The sequence below is a fragment of the Lipophrys pholis genome (assembly GCF_963383615.2).
Source record: "Lipophrys pholis genome assembly, chromosome: 4".
NCBI classification, from domain to species: Eukaryota; Metazoa; Chordata; class Actinopteri; order Blenniiformes; family Blenniidae; genus Lipophrys; species Lipophrys pholis.
Window position 1 is genome coordinate 9,741,382 of NC_137637.1, and position 26,155 is coordinate 9,767,536.

Sequence of the window (26,155 nt, forward strand, 5' to 3'; positions counted from 1 at the left end):
ACAGGATCACAGTAAAGCCAAACACTGCTGGACCCACAGTATCTACTCCCACCAACACAAAAGCCACTTTTCCAGGTAATTTAACGTCTAGACGGTGTTTTTTGTAATTTGCAAATCCGTTTTTGAGCAGGCTGAGTCTTTGTTGCAGCTTCAAATGTGAGCAAATCAAACACACCCTTCGCTTGTGAGACGCTGCCATCACGGCGGGGTAAATGTACTCATTATCAGGGGCGGGGTAGTTTGTTCACTGCCATTCACTGAGGTGAATGAATGCACTGAATAGCAATCTGTTGTTTTGTTTTGATCCAGCCAGTAAAACTCATTTTCATCTTTACTTGTCAGTTTCTCCTTGTTTCAATGCAGCATATTACACCAAATTCTTTAGAGGAAGACACATTCCTGAAAAATGATTCCTGTATTTTCCACACTACAGGGCGCTTCTGTCAACTGCTGCAACTGTCATCTGTCAAAAAAATACATCACGAAGACAAAAAACCAAGCGTCAAGATTTATGAGAAGCATTTATGGTCCATGTCCAGATGGAACTGTTGAGGATTTTGCTCCAGCAGCTGCTGTTCCAGAACTTTTTGTGAATTTATTCATCAGCAGCTTTGGCCGCCTGATATTAGCCCATGATTAGCTCTCTTTAATGTCTTTCATGGAAACAGTTGGTCTGCTCTTTAGTCTTGTCTGCTCTCTCTCTCTCTCTCTCTCTCTCACACACATACACACACACACACACACACACACACACACACACACACACACACACACACACACACACACACACACACACACACACACACACACACACACACACCAATAACCAAATTGTCACAGGCTGCCGATCCTATACCGTATGGAGTACTCGTACTCTGATACTGGTATCAGACATAACAATATACCAACATTTTTAGAATTTTTTTTTTTCAATCTGATTTGGATACAAACAAATACATAATCTGTTAGCAAGTCATGACAAACAATGTACTTTTCTCCAAAACTTCCACTACCAATCAAGATTTCCAGGTTTATTTGGATATGAAACTAAACAAATTGCAGTTCCTGCATGAAAATATCATTATTATTGATAGAGCAAACTTGAAAACTCGTTATTTAACCATGAAACGTTACATTTGATACTCGCTTCTGATGGAGTCTTACTCAGACTTAATTATTTACAGTTAAAAGTGTGTGATTTTGTTCTGTGGTGATGACCTTGAGGCTGATAGCCGTGAGCCATGCTTAAATTCATTTCCTGGCTCACAGGGAGTTCTTTATATGTACGGCACAGAGGTTTCACACACGTGTTAACTGTGTAAACAGTGAGGAGGAGCGGTACATGGTGCATGTTCGAACCTGCCTGCTGGCACATGAACGATGTCAATTTTACAAGGGGGCTTATCTGCTCATCGAGTCGAAGCCAATGTGAAAATAAAAACATCTGTACGTACGTTTCAAACAAGTCATTACCAGCTCAGATCCCAGATAATATTCTTTTCTTTTACTAGTGAACAAAGCCGCAATGTGAAAGAGAAATGGTCTCAAACGTCTCTCTACTCTCTAAGAGTTGGTTTTAAAATGAATTCACATTCAGTTGGACTGGAATAGGAACGTCCTTACATGATAACCGATAAGACAACGTTTGAATCTACCCTTCAAATGCATAAAGTACCAACACATCCTGAAAATTCTTCACATTAAACACAAATTGCAGCAGGTGGATATTTCTCTTTGAGTTCTTATTGCCCTGTATGCAACCTGCAGTGGACAAATGATCAACTTTTATGTGGAAAAACACACTTGTTGTCTCTGGGCCTGGTTTTGGCCCCTGAGCCGTATGTGTGACATCTTTCATTCACAATTACAATATTGTACTGAGGAATTGTTTTCCCACAAATAAACTTAAAATCTCATTGAGGTTACTATTAATGGAATAGTTGTTGTCCACAAGTCTAGCATATTCAGGAGAATTAGATTTTACAAAACTTTGTTGTGTCATATCTTGATCAGATTGGGGATATTCGTGTGGATATTATGATTTGGGGATTTTTAATTGGACCCTGATATTCTGGAGTTGGTGGAACAGCCGTCCTCGAGTGTCGCAGCCCACAGTAACAGCAGATCCTACTTCCTGTAGCGTGATGTGTATCCCTACGTGTGGATACACAACTCTCTTTGATGCTGCGGTGAAGCTCTACCTCTGAACCGGCACACTTCACCTCAGGTGCACAACACTGGAATCAGCCACAGCCAAGTCCTGCTTTTAGAAATAATCAGCTGTTCACAGCTATTGTTTCCCCAAGTGCTTGTGATCTGAACACACACGTGTGTGTACGTGCGAGTGCACACACACACACAAACACACACACACACACACACACACACACACACACACACACACACACACACACACACACACACACACAATTGGCTACTAGTAACGGCCCCAACATGAGGTAGCAGGTTACTTTCATGGTTTTTACTACCTTTTTCCCACAATCTGTGTGTGTGTGTGTGTGTGTGTGTGTGTGTGTGTGTGTGTGTGTGTGTGTGTGTGTGTGTGTGTGTGTGTGTGTGTGCGTGTGCGTGTGCGTGTGCGTGTGTGACGGGAGGAGTTTCTCACAACCTCCCATCCCTCTTATCTTCCATTCTTTCCACTGAAGGTATCGTCTCTATTCTGGATTTATTTTCGACTCACAAGGCCGCTGTTATGACAAAATATTAGAGTACAGTACAATAAGTCAGTCATTATTACCTCTACTGCTCAGGGTCATAACACTGCTACTGCTCATCAGGAAGATTCCCCTCTTCTATCATTGGCTATTTAGGATATTAATATGTATTTTTTGCATTGCGGAGAAAAACTCTGATACATAATACTCCAACAATGCATGCTGAACATTTGGAATTTATATATTTCTGGATAAAGTGGATTGTCACTGTTCTGGTTTATTGCTTTAATGCCACATGATAAACACAGCACACATTAAACAATAAAGAACTATAGATCTGTAGTTCGAAGGTCAATTTAATAACGTCTACCATTGCAAGTCAAGTGATGAGAACCAACAAGTCATTGGGTGAAAAAGGCCCCGTTTTCAACGTTTCAGGTAAAAACACGAAGTTTTGTGTTCAGTGGCAACGTTTTGAAACCTATGTCCATTAACACAGAAAAAGTGGGAACACGGTATAGTTAGCATGCCAGGCCACAAGTTGGCGCTGTTGAGTCTTTTTGTAATGAAAAGACATACACATGCATATAGAGAGCAATACTCAAAATACATTAACAATGGGAGTACACAGATATTCATCTGGATGGACAATGAAGCTGCATTGTTATTGTGGTGACTGCCAACTATAAAACAAGTCCCAGGACAACATGGACTGGAAGTCATGACACTCTGGAGGCAAACATTGTTGTTATTGTCCATCTACTGTGCATGTGCAGAACAGCTATTTACTATGTCATGTGCAGAAGCAGTGTTTTCAAGGTTTTTAGAAAAGTACTGCTTTGCTCCGTTTCCACAGAGAGGGAGTCGGGGCATTTTCAAAAAGTTCCACCTTTGTAGTTTCATTTTGAGTGGCTCCGAGGACCGTTGTCATGTTAACAAACATTCAGAAGGCAAAGAAAGCTTAGCATTTTCCCTTGAAAACACTATCATGTAAATGGGACCAAAGGAACATGCGTTCTCTGATTGACCATAAAATGATGAAAGCCTGCCTGATAATGTGTAGGAACCCCCCTGGACCTGTTCGCTGACCTGTACAGGGTCAAGTTGGGCCTTTATGAATTGGACTTGTTTCTCCAGCACATCTCACAGCTGTTCGATTTGGGGAATTTGCAGGCCAGTCAATAATCTAATCTAGTTGTTGAGTTCTGCAAACCCTTCTTTTACCATTTTTGATTTGTAGTTGCGTGAAAAGAAGCCACAAACACAGAAAATACTGATTCCATGTCCGAGAGCACAGGATCTGATCACTTTTTGTTAAGGGGTCTGTGCTAAAGTAACATCAACACAGATGGAACGGTCCAAGGTTTCCCAGCAGAACATCCCAAATATACCTGCTCCCTATTGGTCCCAGTTTAGATTGGGCAAAAGACATTTTAATCCCTGGACAGGTTAGTGGTTCATCACAGGGCAAACACAGAGACACCAAACATCAATGCATGCAACAAATTCACTTCATGTTGTTGGATTATGGGAGGAAACCATACTAACCAGAGAAAAACCCATTCATGAACAGGAAACAATGGTCAAATCAGGACTTGAACTAGGGATAGTCTCACTGTGAGGCAAGAATTCTATCCTCTACAACCATAAACACAAAAAAATTAAATTCATTCAGAAGTTGACCTTTATCATTTTGTTTTATATTATTCAGAAACATCTTGTCGGTGACTTGTTGGTTTCCCTGAATGCTCACCAGACTCTCTTTTTGAATCAGTCAATGCTGTTGCTGTTAGAGGGTGGAAAAAAACAAAAGAAATTTAATCAAGATCCTCAGTAAATACCATAGTCAGCAATGTACGCGATCCCAAACATCATGAGAATTTCTGGAAGTAATCTTCCCATTTATTTGTGATGAAGGCGGATGTTAACAGCTAAAAAAGGACACAAAATGTGTCTGTTCAGAGTAGCCTGATCATGTATGTGCACCACATGTGCCACAATAAGTTCCAGAAGTTGAGGAAGAGAAGGTCTCAGCTGTACTGTGGGAGATGGGAGAACAGTGCCCTCTACAGGTCAGGGAGGAGACACAGGGGGTGAGCTCAGGTCACTTCTCTCTTCTCGCTCCTTAAACCTGCATGTTTTCCACAAGCAGCAGTAAAATGTGAGTTCAGATCTTGATCCTCGGCCTCCACCCTGTCTTCTCAGACATGATCACGCTCCCCTCAAGCAGCAAAAGACACTTTTCTTGCAGCTCGCCTCTTTGCGTTTCCCATCCGTTCTATATTTACCTGTGGCTGTGTGCTCAGCGCTGGAAAGGTAAACACCGGGGTATTTTCATATAAATACACATTAGAGAGGATGGGGGGTGACAGTGTTTGTGTGAAGAGGTTTTCTGGGGCACGCCACTCTCACTTTCCTCCACACCTTCATTTCTTCCTGCTGTCAGTGCTCCTCCACTCAGTCGCACCATTTGGATGAATTTATAGAAGCTTTCAATGAGGCCCTGGAGTCAAGACTTGACTCCAGTTACAGTTACTCATTAGTTACTAAAAATAAAATAGCAACAAAAATGGCTTCTTCTTTACTTGCTTTTCTGTTGTTGAATTAGCACATCTTAATAATGTGTACAGAGCTGTACTTTTGTAGTCAGCTGACCTGCTCATTAAGTTCAGTTACTAGAGACGCATCGTTCTTTAAAGGAGGAGTACAAGTACTAACCTTTAGCTTCTTGCCAACACCGAGGACCTTTACGAGTATTTGGTAAATGCAATTAAGCCTAATCCATACTCTGTAAGCAGATGTGATGTAAAGACTATAACACCACCTCGGCACAGCCTCTACATCGAGGCTACGCACGTCTTCAACAGCCTTGAAGGCTCCAGTTTACGACTGCAGCTCCAGTACGCAAAGGGCAGTTTGTCTGTCTACATACTGCCCTGTACGTCCAGTAGACTTGAGGAACCAGCTCGCTGTTAATGAGTGTATCACACTTTACTTGGGGCGGCATAGCTGGGTTGGTAGAGCGATCGTCTCCCAATCGGAAGTTTGCAGGTTAAATTCCCATATCTGCTTGCCTACACGCCAAAGTGTCCTTGGGCAAGACACTGAACCCCGAACTGCCTGTGTGTATGCAGTGTGAGAGTGAGTGGTTGGTGGTGGTCAGAGGGGCCGATGGCGCAAAATGGCAGCCTTGCTTCCACCAGTCTGTGGCTACATATGTAGTTTACCACCACCGAGTGTAAAGTGAATGAATAATGCAATGTAAAGCATCTTTGAGTGTCAAGAAAAGTGCTATATAAAACCAATGATTTATTATTATTTACTCATGTTTAGCATCAGTGACGTGCGGTGAGGTTCATGGCTGGTGAGGGACTTACTCCTCTGGAGTCGGATTTACAATTGTAAGATGTGAAAAGAGCATCTTATTTCACTATTCATCCAACAGCATTAAGTGGTAATGCTTCATATCCCATCAGCATTCCTCTTTCAATTACACTTACACCAACACAAACATATACACAGGAACATATTTGTCCTCCAAAGAAACTTTATAGAAATGGATAGAGCTTCTTGTGTCTAAACAATTCATATTTACTGTAAACAAAATAAAGTATAGAGATGTGTGCAGCACAAATGTAATTTTGGCCTTCAGTAAAAATTTCTGGGTTTTTTTCAAACTTTAAACTCTAGTGCTTTAATCAATGTTAATAAAGGTTGTCTATCAAAATTATACTAGTCCCATCTTATTTTTAAAAGACAAAAACTTAAAACCATTTTGGCCTTACCTTTACTTATAGATGAAGTCCATCTTTCGCCACAAAAAACTCTATGACTTGGTTGTAAAAGTCTTCCTTATTTTCTCTTAGTTTTAAGAGTCTTTCCATCTCAATGAAGATTACGGCCAAAGTTCAGTTCACGTGCGCCCCCTTGAGGTGAGGCAGAGTACTGCCTGCCTCACCTGCTGACTTTTCTCTGCGCTTTATTGTAGGGATCAGCAGAAAAATCCTCTCACATATACATTAAAGACATTACACAGACTGTAAAGAGTCATGTTGGCGATATGCTGAGGAACAGAAATGGGCAGCGTCATGTGACCAAGTTTGTATTGGATCCTGCAGTCAGACATGAGGCCCAGCTCTCCACTGCCTCACCTGGGATTTCTGCCCTCTATTTGACTGGGAAATACTCAAATACTGAGATTTTTACTTCATAGAATGTAAAAAATGTGTAGAGTCATACTGAAAATGCATCTTTAACACAAATCAGTGGAAAATATTTATATTTATTTTATGTATTTTTTTTTCTGTTTCATCATAATAGCAGGTGAGGCACTGCCTTTCCTGCTATCAACTATAATGAGTGACTTCGGGCAAACTGCTGGTCCAAACATCTCTGGTGATAAAGTTGCACCATCTATCTTTCTCCTCCTCTTGATATTTTGCAGAATATAATTTACAGTCTGTCTTAGTATTGATTTCAAGATTGTGGTGTTCACATTGAAGGTAATCCACAACCTGGCCCCCCATACCTCTCTGATCTCCTCCACATCAACACACCCACACATCCAGGTCCTCTTCATCCATCCACCTCTCTGTACCACTATGGGGGGTCAATTCTTCAGTTGCTCTGCCCCCCACCTCTGCCCACCTGCTGCTCTCGTTGCTGATGTATAACTTATACCCAGCGTGTTTTATCAGGACTCTTCTAAGAGTGTGGGTACTCCATTCAGTATTGGTGCATCCGTATCCCAGACCAAACCAGACCTATCCTCTCTGTATCGGGTACTGGACCAAACTCAGCGCCTGCTCACAGTCGGACGTTTCCTGTCAACCTCCTCAGAGAATCCTTAATGTGGCTGCTTGTATCTGCGATCACATTCTTTCGGTAATTGCCCAAAACAGCTCCGCTATTCTTCACCACGTCTGTCTGTCTGTCCAAACCTGATCTCACAAGCCCCTAACACCCAATTTCAAAAACTGATGAATGAAGAAAACTGTGACTTCATCCTGAACGCAGGAGCACAACCATCCTTATAGAAGAAGACAAATGAATGAGATCTAGAACCAAACTTGTGAGCCTAAAATTTCAGTCTTTTAAATTCTCTTCTGTTTGATGTCAACGGAACTTAGAGGCAAGCTTACATTTAACCACTTTAACGTTGTTGTTATGATCAAATAATCAGTTTCTCCGCAGGAATAATGAGATACAGTAAATAAGGTCATCATTTCCGAGAATTGGTCCGGAAAAAGTGACGACGGGGTTGAATGTGGCCCGCAGGCCTGAAGCTGTTCCTGTTTGAAGTACCGTGTTAAAAGTAGTGCGACTTCATGGCATGTTTAAACCTCCTGCCAGTTGCATTACACAAAGATTTACAGTAATTATGAAGCTACAGGAGTTATCTCACAGATCGATCAGTTTCGACTTTTCATCCATAGTTTTTAATGAGATTCATGTTTCATTTGCATTTCCCAACCAGTGTTTCAGATAATGTGTAAAAGTGATCTAATGGTGAGCTTTTATCTTTTTTTAAGTGTGTTTTTCTGTTGGGGGGGCATTAGAGACGGGAGGTATGGGGGGGATTCCACCTGGACCGGGGTGTGTTTGCAGACGGCAGTGTGTTTGTGTTGCATTACACATCCCAGTCTTCACAACACGGCTGGCTCCACCGGGCTTAGGACCCGAGGATTGAGACACGCTACTGCCAGAGACCTCAGAGACATGGGAGAGAGAGAGGGAGGGGAGGGGAGGGGAGGGGAGGGGAGGATCCCTCCCCTTAAGCACATGTCATCATAAGGGGACAGAAATGGAGGTTCTTCTCAGGTGTTTCATGTTTCTGGTTCAGACTGAAATTAGTGTGAGGAAGTTAAAATAATGGAAGTCAGAGTCCCGACAAGTGAGCTTGAAGCTTGACTGAGGCCACTACTTTAGGATTGACCAACCTTCCAGAATTACAACATTTCCTTCAAGTTAGGACAGTTTGAGTTTGTCTGCATGTATTTCAAGAGAAAATGCAATGAATTTGTGTTTTTATTTCTAAAAGGTTTTGCTTTTACATGGCAACATTTTGAAAGCGATGACCGTTGACACGGAAACAACAGAAACATTGAAAAGGATGAAGTTTTCATGTTGGGCCACGAGTGGGTGTTGTTGGTTATTTTTGTAATAAAACCACTCACACATGCACACAGTGAACACTATACTATAAACAATAACAATGGCAGTGCAATGACATTCTAGTGGACAGACGACCAAGTTGGATTGTTATTACGGTGACTTTCAACTATACAACTACCCAGGAGTCCCAGGACAATGTGGACTGGGAGTCTTGGCACTCTGGAGGAAACATTGTTGGTATTGTCCAGCGACTGAGCAGGTACAGAAGAACTATTAACCAGCCGTGGTGCGCATGATCAGTAGCAGTAGATAATAACTTGAAGATATTTTATATTTTAAACCCGTTCTCAAGTCTTTGAGTCAGATCTTACATGTTAAGTTTTATGCTATGAATTTTTTGTACATCTATATCGGTCTGCTGTTTTGCTTCACTTTAAACTCCATGGTATTATTTCATTTTGTACTGTAATGATTTAACGTGCACAAAATCTAATTTGTATAGTTGTACAGTGATCCAAGAGTGGACTTCATGTGGCCATAAATGAACTCACTTCATAGCATATCTTCTAAAATCAGTATGAAAGTAATGATGACATGGGCACAGAATGACTTTATGCCAGTGTGTGTGTGTGTGTGTGTGTGTGTGTGTGTGTGTGTGTGTGTGTGTGTGTGTGTGTGTGTGTGTGTGTGTGTGTGTGTGTGTGTGTGTGTGTGTGTGTGTGTGTGTGTGTGTGTGTTTTGGTAACCTCATCTCTGGGAAGTGAAGGTAACACGCAGCAGATAAAGTGAGACAACACTCCCACACAGTCACTCAAGGCCTGTTCACCAACTGTTCCCACGCGTGTATACACACACACACACACACACACACACACACACACACACACACACACACATCTCCAGAACACCACCTGACGAACACCTTTTCCAAAGTTTATTAAATGTTTCCTGGGTGAATGGAAGGCCATTCATGTTTTTGTGTCTCTGTCTCTGTGTCTCTGTGTCTTTGTGTCTCTGTATGTTTTTGTCTTTGTGTCTCTGTATATTTGTGTCTTCGTGTCTCTGTATCTTTGTGTCTTTGTGTCCTCCCTGGGTTGCCCGGTGTTATCTCCGTGACTAGTGTTCCCCCGGCTGGACGCCACAGCCTGAACAACACCCGAGGCTCCGCTGGAGAACAAAGGGGGAGTCGGGGATCAAACGCAGCACATGGCTTTGATGAAAATGTCTCAAAATGCAGTGCAGAGAACTAGAGCAAGAACTGGACCTGGTCCAAGCTGGACCTGCAGAATCAGAGGAGAGACATAAACGGGTCCAGGCTTCCCCTGAAAAAGTTTACATATTCCGTAGAACACTTCACTAAACATTGCAGAATTTAATCAAGTTTCCCTCTTTGGAGCTTATTGGTCAACATTCTCATACAACCCCCCTCATGGTGGGATGACTCTGACAGACGTTGTTTGTTAAAGCAGTAACAGCTTCAACTTTTGGAAGATAAAATATAAGTGGATTATGAAGCAATAACAGTTTCCTGTACCAACCATAGTTGGCCGAATCAGTCTTTCTAACTGACATCAGGACCTTCTTGCTGTTTTATGTAGAAACTCACTGAAACTTCAAGCTAGGTAAACACATGGTTCCCACAATGAGCCAAATTAGTAACTGTTGGACCACAAAATGGCTTTAATCTGCTGGCATGAAATCAACAATAGACCAAATCAGAATGACAAGTTTCTGTGGACCCTTTTTCCAGCCTTATTAAAATGAAACACACAATGTTTCAACTGAAAGTAATGGAGACAACTTATAATTGTAAAGTTAACTCTCCTACAGGTTAGTGATACCAAACAGAAGCTACAAATATCTTTTATCTAGAAAATCCAGAAAGTCCAACAATCCTCAAAATAAATTTTTAGACTTGAACGAAAGTATTTGTTGTTCTGTCAAACTGCCTGTGAGCTGCTTCTGCCTCTCTCTGAACTGTCAACAAGGATCAGGTGAAACTAATTAACTGGCTGTTCAACACTCTGAAAGGCCAGGTATAAGGCCACGTTTATACCTGGGTTTTTAAAACAAAATGAGCATTTCCCCCTCTACCTTTGAAAATAAATCTTCATTGGCACGGACCGTATGTACACCTGGTTCAGAGCAGCTATGAGCATGTCAAACCTGTAGGGGGCAGTGTATCGAGAAGCATAAAGCCATGATAGCCAATCAGAAGCCTCGAAAAAAATACCACATTGTAAAATTGTGACGTAAATATCCGCCTACCCCTCTTTAGATGCAACCGGAGACACAGTACATGGAGACGTGGCTTTAGAGGCCTGCCTGTCAGGTGTGCAGGGACTCAATGGCAGCGCTCACCTCGCAGCAAAAATGTTGTTCCTCTCCTGATCTTGAAGGTACTGTGGCGTGCAAACTCTCCACAAACCCGGATGAAGCACCTTGCAACACTGCCGTGTTTGCTCCACAATGCAGTCATATTTAAATATCTCCTGACAATTGTTGATTCAGCTTTGATATAAACATTAAGTTTAATGCACTTCGTTTGTAAAGCCAAATGTCAACATCTTACTGATTTTCTTTAAATGTAGTTCATATGAAAATCCACTAAAAGTATATATTTTGTGTTTAAACAAACTGTTTAAAAGCATTTGATCAATTTCAGTGCTGTATTTTGGTTAAACTACCTTGGTTTAAAATATACAAATTAAATCAAATGTTTACTTTAATTTGCTTTGTTGGATACTTGTTTGTTCAAAGTTAAAACATAATTTATTTCCAGTAAATAAAGTAATCTGTCTTTCAAAATATAATGTTTTGTAATTGAGCATACGATTACTAATTATTTGTATTTATTTTCTTTCTTTGAAGTTTTTTACTTAAAGAATTTTCACCTGCTGTTTCATTAAATAAAAAGAATTTGAAGGTCTGATTCTTGGAGTAAAGTCCAGTTTAAAAACATCTTGTGAATAGAAAGCTCTTTTTAAGTCAGGAGCAGCACAAAAATTAAAGAGACTTGACATGTGTAGTATGTGACTTTAGAGTGAATCGGTTGAGACTTTACACCTCACTTTTGCTTTGTAAAGACATTTATTTGATGTGTTTTGGGGTTGTTGTTTTTTGTTTGTTTTGTTTGTTGTGGGGTTTTTTTTAAACCTCAGGATGAGGTAGCTTTAATCTCTATAAAGCCGTCAGCAAATCGCACCCTGGTTCCATTTCCAGAAGAAAACTTGTCATTTTTTGGTGTTTCGCAATTAAAATTGATCTTTGTGGAGAAAGAGTTTCTATTTCTGCTGTTCAACATTTCCTGGTGTCTAAGGTCCCGTTTCTAGAAAATGTTTTCAATTGAAAATGGAAAACCTTTGTTGTGTTTTGGGTGTCTGTTTACACGACAACAGTGCTCAGTCACTGAAAATCCTACTTTTTTAAAACGCTCCATAGTGGGAATGGGGAAGCACAACTTTTCTGAAATGCTTCTATTGCGCACCGCAAATACTAATAGTAATTAGTTCTTTGTACATGCGGTGGCCAAACATGAAAACTGCGCCATTTTCAGCATTTCTATCGTTTCCGTGCAAACGGATATCGTTTTCAAAACGTTAACCTGTAACCACCAAACTTTACTGAGATGAAAATGCAAAAAAACTATGCTTTCTTTTTCACTTGGAACATTGTCATGGAAATGGAACCTAAGATAATTTTGTTCTTTTTCCAAACAAATCTGAATATTATTGTTCATTTATTCTGAGATTATTATTTTTTATCAGTATTCAATTGGAGAGTTTCTCCTTTCTGTAAAACAAATGTGAAGACATAGCCTGTTTTGTGTGTTGGTGCAGGAAAATGATGTAGATGAAATTTGTTTAGAGTAATCACAAGAGCAGAAATTTTCTGTAGGGACTGTCTGATGTCCATCCATCCATCCTCTCCCGCTTTTCCATTTCCAGGTGGCGGAGGTGTCAGTCTGAACACTGTCACCCAGATCACATTGCACCGATTAAGAACCTTCCTGCAGGTGGTGCACGCGCCCGGCGTGGGACATGAACCCTCTACCTTGAGATTGAGAGTCTCATGCTCTACCAACTAAGCTAACCAGGGTTGCTACTGTCTGATGTACATCATCAAATCAGTGGTTTCCCAACCTGGCAACCAGAATCAGCAGAACCACAGGGGGCTTTTTTTCTGCCTCAGTTTACCAAAATTCATTTATACATGTCAAGGAAAGTCAGAATTACACTGTTTAGGTGTATCCTCCCAATGGTGGTGGCATTGATGTTGTGATCGGAGGGTTGCAGGTTTGAATCCCACTACCTACAGTGGACCATCGAGGGTCCTTGATCTGAACGTATACTTGTTGGTGGTTCATGAAAAAAGACACAATGACCCTCATCAGAACATCATGACCGATAGCAGTGTGTGAGGTAAAACGGGATTGTTGAGCGAATTGTGACCAAAATGACTTTTTCAAGTAAAAACTTTCAAGTATTGATTAAAGATTAGCCATTTCCAGGCAGCGATGGACGGGTTGTGAGTTTTCAGTGAGACGTTGACCCTGTTTACGCAACAACGTTCCAAATTAAAGCACATGATTTTTGTGTTTTCTTTTTGGATGTCTCTGTCTTGATATTGCCATTGTTTTTGTCCATCTGCAGAACAGCTATTTATTACGGCTGTCGTGCGCAGCAGCACAATTCTGCCACCGACATGGAGAAGGAGTCTGAGCATTTTCGAAGCCTTAGGAGCCGTTGTCCAAAAGTTGGATTTTCAGTTTCTCAAAGTGCAGTTGCCATGTAAGCGGACACCCAAAATGCCACAAGTTTTTTTTCACTTGAAAAAGCGAGGTCTTTGACAACTGAAATGTCACACCACAGACAAACACCTAGAACACAGAATGTCCACAACAAGGCTTTACAAGAAGACCATCTGAAGAGTGAAGGAAGTCCAGAAATGGAAAAGATATTTTCATCACATAATGAGGGCAACAGAAACAGTCCAAAACTCAAGTTCAAACCATTCTGATCATTGGCCTATAACGAGTTTAAAGACTTTTTTAATGCCTCATTTACGCAACATTTTCAAGTGAAAACACAAAATTGCATTTTGGGTGTCCGTTTACATGACGTAGCCACTGAAAACAAAACTTTTTGGAAATGGCTCCCAAGGTGAAACATTTTGAAATGGTCCGACTTCATTTCTGTGGAAAATGCAACTTTTATGAAACGCTGCTACTGCACATGTGCACCACGGCCGTAGGAAATAGTTCTGTAAATGCATGAGTAGATAAACAATAACAACAACGTTTGCCTCCAGACTGTTATGACTCCCAGTCCAGATTCTCCTGGGACTTGGTTGTTCTGTAGTTGACAGTCACCGTATTTATAATCCAACTTCATCGTCTGTCCTTCAACGTCAGTGTACTCCCATTGTTTATGTTTATAGTGTATTGTTCTCTACGTGCATGTGTCTGTGGTTTCATTACAAAAACAACCAACAGCACCCAGTTTCTGTGTAAAGGGACTCTGTGTCCAAAACATTACCATGTAAACACAACCTTTCTGCTTTAAATCCCACGTGAGCGTAGACGTTTGCGAGCGTGGCTGAGATGTGGTGTTGTGGTGGAGAACCCGATTATCACAGCGATGAGTTTTTTAATATTGACACCGTCTGGATGGGAAGAGGCAGGAAGGCTCATCAAAGAGGAAGAGCATGAGGAGGGGGAGAAGTTATCTGAGCTGTTGACAGGGTACGGTGAGAGGGCGAAATATAGGAGGAGCCGTTTGACCTTTTTAAGAATGATATCCACCACACATTTAACTGTACACACTCCATCTCCGAGCTCAAAACAGTTGGAGCGGTTATTGAGACAAAATGAGTTCAATAATCAGAGCTTCGTAAAGGCTTGATTCCAGCTGCTGTGAGACATCGGTATTGTTGTTGGTCTGTGCTGTCTGAAACCCCAGCCAGCAGGCTGACAGCGGCCTTTTCTACAGTCTGGTAGTGTGCCATGGCTTGATAGAGATGGGCAAACGGCTTTACAGAGGTATGTGTGGTCTTGGGAACTCATAACCCAAGACTCATAAAACAAGCTTGAGAAACCTTGAGGAAATACATGTCTGCTTGTCCAGAATAAAAATCTAAAAGTCAATTCTGTTGGAATTTTCAGTTATTAAGCGTTCATTTTTTGTTTAGTTTTTTAAAGAAAATTCAGACCTTTTCCCGTGCATCTAGACAGAATCAACCCCCACCTAGTAAAACAGAAGAACTGGTTTTGGTTGATTTAAGTTAGGTGAATAAAATACGTGTACCTCTGTGTGTCATAATACTGTAAAAGACAGTTCAGAAGGAGAAACAATGATCCTGTCTCCACCTGAAAGATGTTTTTCCAGCAATGATTTTATGACTGTTGAATTGAATAGAGAACTCCATTGCCCTACCTGAACCAGGGTTTGAATCCCGACCCGTAATCTGTCTGTCTGCTCTGTCCTTCTCTCTCCTTCTATTCCTGAAACCAAACTGGAAAGCAGAAAGTCAGACTTTGAACCAGACTCAGCCTTTCTGGTTATGGTTAGGGGATAGAAAGAAAAGAAATGTAGTGCTTAATAGATTGAAGAAGGTCTCCCAACAGTCTAAGACCCTATTTACACGGCAACCTTTTGAAAACCATGTCCATTTACACAAACACCGGAAATGCTGAAAACTATGTAGTTTTCATGTAGGGCCACTAGTGGGAGCTGTTTGTTTTTGCAATGAAACCACGCACACATGCAGCAAAGTACATGGACATTCGTATGAACAGTCGACCAAGTTGGAGTGTCCACACGACAACGTCATTTCATGTGTTTACATGAAACGGCATTGTATAATAACAATAATAATGTATTCTTTTATTCTGTATGAATTTTAGGAATCCAAGTGATAAATTTCAATTGTTATTACTAATGTTACTAATGTTTCTGTAGGCTATATTTGTGTTATAATGTTGTGTTCCTGGAGATAAAAACTAGTAAATGGCTAATGGCACGAAGCATCTTTTCTTTAAGATTGATGTTTTTTTGTAGATGGTCCCTAAAATATAAACTACCTAAAACTACCTTTGGCTGATCGTCCATGTGGCGTTTTAGGAGGCTGAAAACAGGAGTTGTTTTGAGAAAGGGTTCCAGAGTGGAGAAATTTTAAATTGCTCCCTCAGCTATGAGGCATGGACGCACGTCATTGCCCCACCTCTCGACCTGATAACCCTATGACCCTCTCCGGGACATCACTTAACAACAATGGCAGACTCGTCAGTTTAATGAGGCCAGATGTAGGATTTGTAGATTTCTCAGTTTGTGGTGTTTATCTGTTGCAGAGTTAAAATGCCATCTATATGCCCGGCATATGTACTCCAGTGTTTTAAGTAGTTTTCATGGTGTCGCGTGGATACAGATGTTTCCCGTGGAGACGGGACACTTTTTAGGAACGTTGGGAAGAGAGATCTCTCGACTCATGTGGACAGGGCTTCAGTCAAAGCAATTTTGAAAAGTTCCACCTTGGGAGCCGTTTTCACAAAGTTTTCCGTGGCTCCGATCACCATTGTTTTGTAAACGTGCATGCAGAACACAATGGATGTTTAGCATTTTTTACTTAAAAGTTGTAGTGTGAATGTGAGAAGAAATCTCAGCAGAGCCACTGATCAGGAGTGAGAAAAAGTGTTTAAAGTGTTTGCAAAGCTTTTTGTTTAAAAAAAAATAAGAATAAAATAAAACCAAGGATGTGTCATGTGCCATCAGTAGGACTTCACTGCATGTTAGGAATGATCACATCTTTTGTTTTCGCAAAACTCAAATCTTTAGACTCAACGTCTGTGCGTGTGACGTCTGAAGACACTTGGAGTGGCGCAGACAATACTATTTCTGCAAGGTGCAGCTGGCTCTGGGGAGATGACCATGGGGTGGAAGTGCTTTGGTCTGATGCCAGTTTCTCACACATCTTCGACTCGGTGTGTGTGTGTGTGTGTGTGTGTGTGTGTGTGTGTGTGTGTGTGTGTGTGTGTGTGTGTGTGTGTGTGTGTGTGTGTGTGTGTGTGTGTGTGTGTGCGTGCCAGTGCATGTAGTGTATCTCCCTGACCTGGAGGTGTTACGAGTGATAAGCCACTGTTCCTGCTCTCAGCACCGTCACGAGCAGATGTTCACCAAGAACATTCCCACAACGTCAGAGGAGAGAAGAGAGAACGTTGTTCCAATTCCTGTCTGGAGCTTTATGATATCTGAAAACTCATGAGTCCCTAAACGTTTGAGATAAATAGGAATACAGACTGCTTCAAGACACAATGTGGAATATTTTAGTTTTATCTGAAATAATATAACCGGAGCTGGAAAGAGTATTCAAATATTCAACTCAAGTAAAAGTACAATTACTCTAACAAACTTTTACTCAAGTACAAGTAAAATTACCAGTCCAAAAATGTACTCAAGTGAAAGTAAAAAGTAAGTCATCTATAATGTACGCAGAGTAAAAGTTACTTATTTGACAGCAGGAGAATGGTCTCTCCTGAGGAGCACTAGAAAGACAATGTTATTTAAATCTGGGAGGAGTTTTTAATGAAAGGAACAACTTTACAAATTAAATCACAATGGCAGTGAAACTGTAAATCTATAACTCAGAATGGTTGACAGTCACAAGTGCTGAGACTTTCCCTGAATAACCCAAAGAAGACCAACCTCTAGTTTCAGGTACCATCACAGCGTTTTTAAGACAAAAGTATGGTATTCTTTGAAACGGTGCTCAACCTGTCAAAAGTAGTGGAGCGATCGCTGAGCCCATTGCAAAGACTGAACTGTTGTGCTGCAATGCACCATGGGAGAGTGGGTTGTTGGGACTTTAAATGCCGTTATTAGTCTTAAAGTGATTGTGTTTTTGTGATTTGGTTAGTCTAGTGGGTTAGTTTACTAAAGTTTAATAATTAGAAGGCTGCAGCTGTGAGTGAAAAATTGGTGTTTAATCTCCTCCTGCCACCTGTTCCTGTTGGGATAAGTTTGATAAAAAAGCCTCTGTCATTAAGAATTGGCCTAAACAGAAGTACTACTTCTCAGGTATAGGTTTTCCACATTGCTTGACACATAGATGAATCCAGTGCTTTAAGTGGGCCGGTATGCACCGGTACGCAGCACCGGCACTTTTATATTTTACCCCTCAGTGTACCGGGACTTTTGTCTAGCATGCGACACTTTTCGTCTTAATGCACTGGATATATCTAGATATCTTAATCCATCTATTGATTAAATTTGTACTCCATATCTGATGCGACTGAAATTGTAGTATCACTACTTTTACTTTTTACTACAAGTGAAAGTACTGACTTTTAAATCGACTTTAAAAGAAAATACAAGTACAGACAAATCTACTCAATTACAGTAACACTAGTAAATGTAAATCTGTACTTTCCACCTCTGACTATATCATGAAATAAGATGAATCAGATGAAACAGTTGTAATAATATATTAGTAAATCATTTTTTCTTACATAAATGAATAAAACAATACAGCTAGTTAAAGGTCAGCAATCTAACTTTCCCACATCCTGTTTAGTATTGCAGTTCAAGTTTTTCTCACAAGGTGAGGTTTTGAGACACTTAAATAAGTAATCAGTGAATTTTTGTGAACACAATGATGGCTGAAACGTAGTGGTGCAGTCTTTAAAAAACAAAACAGAAAAAGCAAAGCTTGTCAATGTACTCATGGATATCAGTGGGTTTTTGATTCTGCACAATATTAGGTAAACTTGTGATATGCGATAATGTTGTTTAAGACTGCAATAAAGATATGATTTTTGTTAAACGTTTAAGTGTTCCTGCAGTTTGTGTAGCAGCATTCAAGAGGGTTTTTTTCTTTCGTTCTTCTGACTTTTGCTGCCAAAAAAATTGGTCTGAAATAATGAGGTATGTCAACTGATTAAAATACTTTCATTCTTTCTTACATTGTGCATGTTTACAGTAATTTAACAGCTCCCAAAGCACTACAGTGTTAATAACATTCACCCATTCACATACATTCACACACCAATGGAAGCAGCTGATGTTTGGATTATTTCCATAAAATACTGGATGATTGGTAGTAAATGATGGAATATTAAGGAAATATTGTAGTGGTCAAACTGCTGTTCAGTATTTGGTCAAGGACACTTCGACATATGGACCGAGGATTACACATCCAAAAGGAAACATGCATATATTGCATTTCTTGTTGTCTTGAGCCCGTTTACGAGTTCCCACACAACAACGGCGTTTCATGTAACCGTATCGTTTTTGGCCGATCATCCACACGGCGCAGTGTTTTAGAAGCCTTAAACTGGGGTTGTTCTGAGAACGGCTTCCAGAGTGGAGAATTTTAGAAATCCCTCGGCTTTAAGACATGGACAGGCAAATTCGCTGAAAACAATTTTTTTTTCAAAGTTTCTTGTGTGTTTCTGTGCAGCATTACAGCGCCACCTATAGGCCTGGCACTTGTTCTACATCTTTTTGAGTAGTTTCCATGTTGTCGCGTGGACACAGATGTTTGCCATGTGCACGGGAAACTTTTTAAGAGCGACGGGGAGAAGAAATGATTGTTTTGGCTCGTGTGGACTGGGATTCTATGTTTGAGAACTTTCATACATTAATCGCTGCTGCTTCAGAACTAGCACCACCAACTTCGCTGCTTCTCATAAAGGTTAGCGTTACAAGTGAGAGCATCATTTACTGCGCAACACTGAATGTATTCACTTTGTTGAATTGGTCCAGGTTGAAGCCCCAATCGAGTGGCGTGGACATACTGCCCCCATGAAGAAAACATTTCCCCCACTTTGTTGGGGCATTCAGAGGAAAGGTGACATTGTTGCCCTGTGCTCTCTTCCTGCAGATACCTGGCCAAGTTGTCGTCAGTAGGGAGCATCCGGGATGAGGAGACGTGTGAGAGGTTACGAGGACTCATCCAGCGACAGGTACGCGACTCCTCCAACTGCAGAGTACTGAAGTACAGAGTACAGGAGAAAGTCACTCACAAACTTTTTGTCAATCATCAACTACAAAAGAGAGAGCCAGCTAAAAGTTGACCAACAGTGTGGGAATAACACCTTTTAAAGGTGAAGCTTTATTGAGCTTTACGTGAAAACAGTTGATCTGCACAGTCTCTCTCTCTCTCTCTCTCTCTCTCTCTCTCTCTCTCTCTCTCCTTAACTCAGTCTGCATGATAGCAACATATAAGTTATCTGACTGCAAGTAATGCCCACAATGTATGTGCTTGCTGTTTTCTTTCCTTGTTGGTTTATTAATCTTTCTTTCTTACAAGCAGCGTGGACATCCTGATGTAGCTTTAGCTGAACGGACCCACACAGAGCTTTCAGCTCAGCTAATGCTAATGCTAACACTATAATAATACTCGTTCACAAAAAGCTAAACATTAAGGTTGATGTGAATATTACAATTGTAATGAAGGCTTGATGTCAAATTTGCATTTGCCTCCATTTACCAGGACAAACAGCCTTTTTCAAAAAGTTGTGTTTGACCCCGTTTGCACAGAGAAAGTTCCACCTTGGGAGCTTTTTTCAGAAAGCTGTCAGTGGCTCCGAGCACCGTTGTCGTGTAAACAGACGCCCAAAACATTACGAACGTTTGCACTTGAAACTTACGTCACGTAAACGGGGCCTAAGACAATGATGCTGGTGTGAAATTCCAAACAGTCATCACATGTCAGTGGGCTAGCCACGGCTGCAGGCGAGATTTCATAACCCTCACCTGTAATGGACCAGCGTAAAAGAAACGGGTTCTTTTTCTTGAACAGTACCTTCAGTATTACTGCACTTTTTGGTCTGTGCTCATGTCTGTTCCTAAATTGTCTAGGTTCAGATCTGTAAGCGCAGCGTGGAGGTGATGGATGCGGTGCGTCGTGGAGCTCAGCTGGCGATAGACGAGTGTCAGTTCCAGTTTCGCAACCGCCGATGGAATTGCTCCACTCTTGAGTCCATGCCTGTGTTCGGCAAAGTGGTCACGCAGGGTAAGACTTTAAGAGACACACTGACGTGACAAAGTGTTTTTTTCAGCCTCTCTATCAAAGCTGGATGTCGCTTTCACTGTGGATTGTCTGAGCTTGTCTCCATGTGTCCAGGCTTTCCCTACAGACTCATTGTGGAGTTACAATTGCTTTTCATTTGCACGGTGAAACAATATGACACCGTGTGCCTGTGACTGTGTGTGTTAGGCACTCGTGAGGCGGCCTTTGTGTATGCCATCTCAGCAGCCAGTGTGGCGTTTGCGGTCACGAGGGCCTGCAGCAGCGGAGAGCTGGAAAAATGTGGCTGTGACCACAATGTACATGGAGTCAGTCCAGAAGGTAGGTCTCTCTCTCTCTCTCTCTTACTTTTCCTCACACACACACACACACACACACACACACACACACACACACACACACACACACACACACACACACACACACACACACACACACACACACACACACACACACAGGAAGCGAATGGGCCTGCTGACCTAGTACAGGCAAGAAAAAGAGGAATATTTCAAATCACTATTAAATTTGAAAGATTATTAGACACTCCAGTGTTTTCTTCATGCGGTTTCACAGCCTCCATTGTGGGTTAAACTCTCAAGGGTGCTTTTCTTTCGTTCATCAATTTTTCAGTGGCGAAACGAACAAGAGTTGTTGCAAAATATTTGAAAAGAATTGCACTACGTTTAAGTTGTTATGAAAGTTTACATGAATGATTCTCGATGTCTTGATTCAGGGTTCCAGTGGTCCGGCTGCAGCGACAACATCGCCTACGGAGTGGCCTTCTCCCAGTCCTTTGTGGATGTGCGGGAGAGAAGTAAAGGCCAATCTTCAAGCCGGGCTCTCATGAACCTGCACAACAACGAGGCTGGGAGAAAGGTGAGGCCCTGCTCTCAGTTGGGCCAAGATAATAGAGATAAAAAATGATTTGACCATCTTGTAAATTTGTGAATTTATAATGGTTATAAAGCCACATTTACATAATGTTTTCAAGTGAAAATGAAAATCTCTCATCACGTTTTGGGTGTCTGTTCACACGACAATGGTGATCGGTCAAACTGAAAATGCAACTTTCTGAAAATGTCTCCCAAGGTGGAACTTTTTGAAAAGACTTTGTCTCCATACAAAATAAGAAAACACAATTTTTCGGAAACACTGCTACTGCACATGCGTGCCACGGCCATAGTAAATTGTTATTCTGCACATGCTCAGTAGATGGACAATATGAACAATGTTTCCACTACAATGTCATGACTCCCCGTCCATCTTCTCCTGGGACTTGGTGGTTTTATAGTCGTCAGTCACTGAAATAACAAACCATCTGTCCATATGAATGCCCACGTGCTTCCATTATGAGTGTTTATAGCATATTGTTCTCTGCTGCATGTGTGTGACGTTTCATTACAAAAACAAACCACCCACTACTTGTCCTACATGCTAACTACATCATTTTCAGCTTTTCTATGTAAACAGACATAGTTTCATGCCACGTAAAAAACGAAACCTTGCAAATGCAAAAATGAAGTATTTTCACTTTGAAAGTTGTCGTGTAAACAGGCTCTCAGAAACTCAAGTCAGAAGTCATTTGAAATGTGTCCAAAAAAGGCTTCTCGTCATTTCAAGGTCAGGTCTTCTTAAGAACATTAGAAACAAGCAAATAACTCCATTCCAGTCAAGGTGGCACTGCATGCATTGCTTCTATCCTTAACTTTTGAACTTATAGGCATTGACTGCAGTTGGTTTGTCAGAGAGAAGATCAGACTATTGAATACTCAATAGTTGAGCTTCAAGGAACAAGGATAGAAAAGTAACTACAAGTCTGGAGTGATAGACAAATGCAATTCAAGTCCAGTTTAAAACCATTGTAAGTCAATGTCGGTGTTGGGATTTATGGTTGGTTATTAGCATTAAATTACTGTAAGTAATAGATTACTGAAAGTAATAAATCACTGGAAGTAATTTATGAAAATTTTTAATTATTAATGGAAGTAAATGGTCATTTACTCATTAACAACTCCTAAAGTAATTGAGTAATTACAAAAAAAAAGAATAAATTATCAAAAATAATGTATTAATGAAAATTTATTAATTTGCATAAATTTGTTATTTATGTATTAATAATAAATTGGGGCACCACCAGATAAACTGGAAATAGCTAATACCAAAATATCAGTCTCATTTGTAAAAGGTTTATTTAAGTAAGTTAATATTTCTGTGTAAGAATCTAACAATCTTAAATATAAAGGAAGGTGTGAGATCCGAGCACAGACTGTTACAAACCAGTGAGCTATCAACAATAAAAACACAATAATTACCAAGAAGCATTCAATTCAGCTAACAGGCATTTATTAACAAAATGTATTAATTCATAAATAATTCTGAAATCATTTCATAAATCAACATTCAAGTAGCAAACGACATCTAACACGGAGATCTAATCTATTAAATAGCAAACACGATGTACAAAGAGTGTGTGTGTGTGTGTGTGTGTGTGTGTGTGTGTGTGTGTGTGTGTCTGTGTGTCTGTGTGTGTGTGTGTGTGTGTGTGTGTGTGTGTGTGTGTGTGTGTGTGTGTGTGTGTGTGTGTGTGTGTGTGTGTGTGTGTGTGTGTGTGTCTGTGTGTCTGTGTGTCTGTGGTCTGGAGTAATGAGTGATATGTGTAATGACCACGAACATCCACCAGGTGGAGGCAGATGTCGGCGGGTCAATGTGAGTGGGTGTAATGACCTCGAACGTCTGGTCATCCAAGATAGCTGCCCTGATGCGGTTTGAAAGAGCCAAAATGGCGGCCCGGTTGTGCTCCGCGGAGCAGCGTTACCGTGGCGATTGGGGGGACGCTTTTCAAGGTCACGTGACGACCAGATGACGCTGTCGGTCCAGTTCTGAACCGGAGTTCTAACTGGATGTCGGAACATGCAGTCAGAACTCTGGTGATCTGTCCTTAGCGGCACAAGTTAGCGGTTCGGATGCTAAGGTGGCTATGTGAGCTTATCTGGAGAAGATAAGCCAAGCGGCAGCGGACACGCGGGCGCGCGCGCGAACGGGTGTTCTGCTAACACTAGAGTCCAGCAGTTATCAACAGGAGCTGGGTCAGCATCCCAGAGTCTCACAAGCACAAAATAAACACACAGCAATCTCAATAGCACATCATTCTAGCTATTCTGCCCAGACACAGCTCTCTTACTTGGTCAGAAGGTGGGTGGAACGAGCCTCCGTTGCCGGAGAAAATCCTTTGATTTGCAACACCGGGCAGGTCTTTTGAGTCGAGTGGGTGCAGAAGCGAGCTTCAGGTTAGCAGGCACGAGGAAGCTGCGCGGCTGGAGGGGTGCGAAGTTGGCTTGCAGCTGTGTGGGTCCCATTGAAGAAAAAGAAAAGACGGACAAAAAGTACATTTCCACGGCTTCTCCAGCTCGTCCTGCGAGTTGGAGGTGTTCGGGCCCAGTCTGTGTTAGTCAACATTCGGCCCTTTGTGTCCCCATACGAAGTTCTGCGTCTGGATCAACGCGAGTCCGTCTTGGAGATGGTTGAATTTTGGCGTGTTGGACTTTTATAGTTGTGCGTCATGGTCCCACCCCTGGTGCGCTCCGGCTGGATCTCAGCCAATCTCCTTGGGCTGGTCTCAGGTTTCCAGACCATGGGTGTGGCGGAGTTGGTGGATTCCCCTGGTGGTGAGTTGCAGGGATGCAGCTCCCGAGGTGGGGGCCGGGGCCACCTGGTGGGGGGTCACGTGACCAATGGCAAATTTTTCCAGTGGTGACCACATATTTCTTTGTTCTCAAAGAAACGTGGTCAACCTGCCCCCCCCCCCCCCCCTTGTCCTGAGTGGGGCTGAGCATGGTGGTCAAGGCCCAACATCGGGTTTTCAGTTCGATCATTAGTATTTAGTGTTAAACCTTCATAAAAGACTCAAACCTTTAATTATATATGACAAAGAAGCAAAACTAAACAACAAAACAAGATCTCAGTCGAGTTAAGAGATGCAGGAACAATTAGAGTCATTTCTGTTCTGTTCCGGGGGACGGAGGACCCAAAAGCTGACTCGAAGACAGAGTAAACGAGAGTAAGGTCTTTATTTGGAAGTCAAAGCACCACTGGAGCGCATGTGGGGTGAGAAGGGGCCAGGCAGCTGGAGCCAAGTGCAGCACGCATGGATTTGGAGCACACAGAAAAACATGGATTAGAGGAGCATAGAGAATCCTTTCAGAGGTTTGAGCTGGACAAGCATAATACCACCGAGGGTAAACAGACGATCTGCCGACGAGCATAGAATGATCCTGAGACTATATTGATCGATTGATTAATTGGTTGGTTGGTTGGTTGGTTGGTTGGTTGGTTGGTTGGTTGGTTGATTGATTGATTGATTGATTGATTGATTGATTGATTGATTGATTGATTGATTGATTGATTGATTCTTTATTTCAGTAAAAAGTAAAAATGTAATTCAATCAAATGAAATAAGATAAAATAAAATTAAAATAAACAGTCTGAGCAACAAAACGTCCAATTCAACAACTTTTGAATGAAAAGGAGCAGAAGAGAAGATCTGTCTTATAATATCTGCCCCTTAGTTGCCTTTCAATATCTTTACATCAGTCTGTTACACAATGTTCAACATTCTAAATATTTACAGATTTACAGATGTTTTTATGCATTCTATGTGCAGTATTTACAATATACACAAAAAATATATAAAAAAGAAGGAAAAACACGGACGATAAGCATCATTTTCATGTTTGCTCATATCAAATATCTAACATCACATATTATTTATATTCAAATCTAATTTTCATATTTTTTATCATTGCAGAGTTTATGTGTTTCTTGAATGCCAGGAGAATTCCTGACTCTTTTACTTCTTTCTGAAGTGCTTTCCATAAACTGATTCCTGTCACTGTGGCAGTTTATTCAATTGCTTTGGAATTAAAGCTGTTTTTTTAAAGATGTCTGTTCCTTTCAAATTATAATGACTTTCTCTTTTTCTAAACCGTTCTTGGACGTTCGTTGGCAATGTATTTTTATTGGCTTTATACAAAACCTGAAGAATATTATAATCAACTATATCATCAAATTTTAGTGACTTACATTTGATGAATATTGGGTTTGATGGATCTCTATATGGAGGCGGTGATGATGATGGCTCTCAGTTGTGACGCTCAGCTCCAGTGCAAATCTCTTTGGCTCCGCCCACCACACAGACACACAAGGGGAGGGGAAAACACAGCATGCACTCCAGTACACCATGACAATTTTCAAGCCATTCAGAAACAAGTCAGACCAAGACACTTGTCTGAGTCACATCTCATCTCAGTCAAGCCAAGAAACTGTTAACCCACAGGTCCAATTAA

The 26,155-nt window shown here is 41.2% G+C and overlaps 1 protein-coding gene across 2 annotated transcripts in view; it reads left to right on the plus strand.

Annotated features, from left to right (window-relative positions):
* The window catches only part of wnt4 (wingless-type MMTV integration site family, member 4), a 41,174-nt gene that overhangs the window by 12,084 nt on the left and 2,935 nt on the right, over positions 1-26,155 (plus strand). For both annotated transcript variants that reach the window (XM_080462457.1, XM_080462458.1), the window contains exons 2-5: positions 19,665-19,746; positions 20,645-20,798; positions 21,003-21,134; positions 21,547-21,689. In XM_080462457.1, the coding sequence (XP_080318583.1) occupies positions 19,665-19,746; positions 20,645-20,798; positions 21,003-21,134; positions 21,547-21,689 (511 nt within the window). The remainder of the gene's footprint in view (positions 1-19,664; positions 19,747-20,644; positions 20,799-21,002; positions 21,135-21,546; positions 21,690-26,155) is intronic.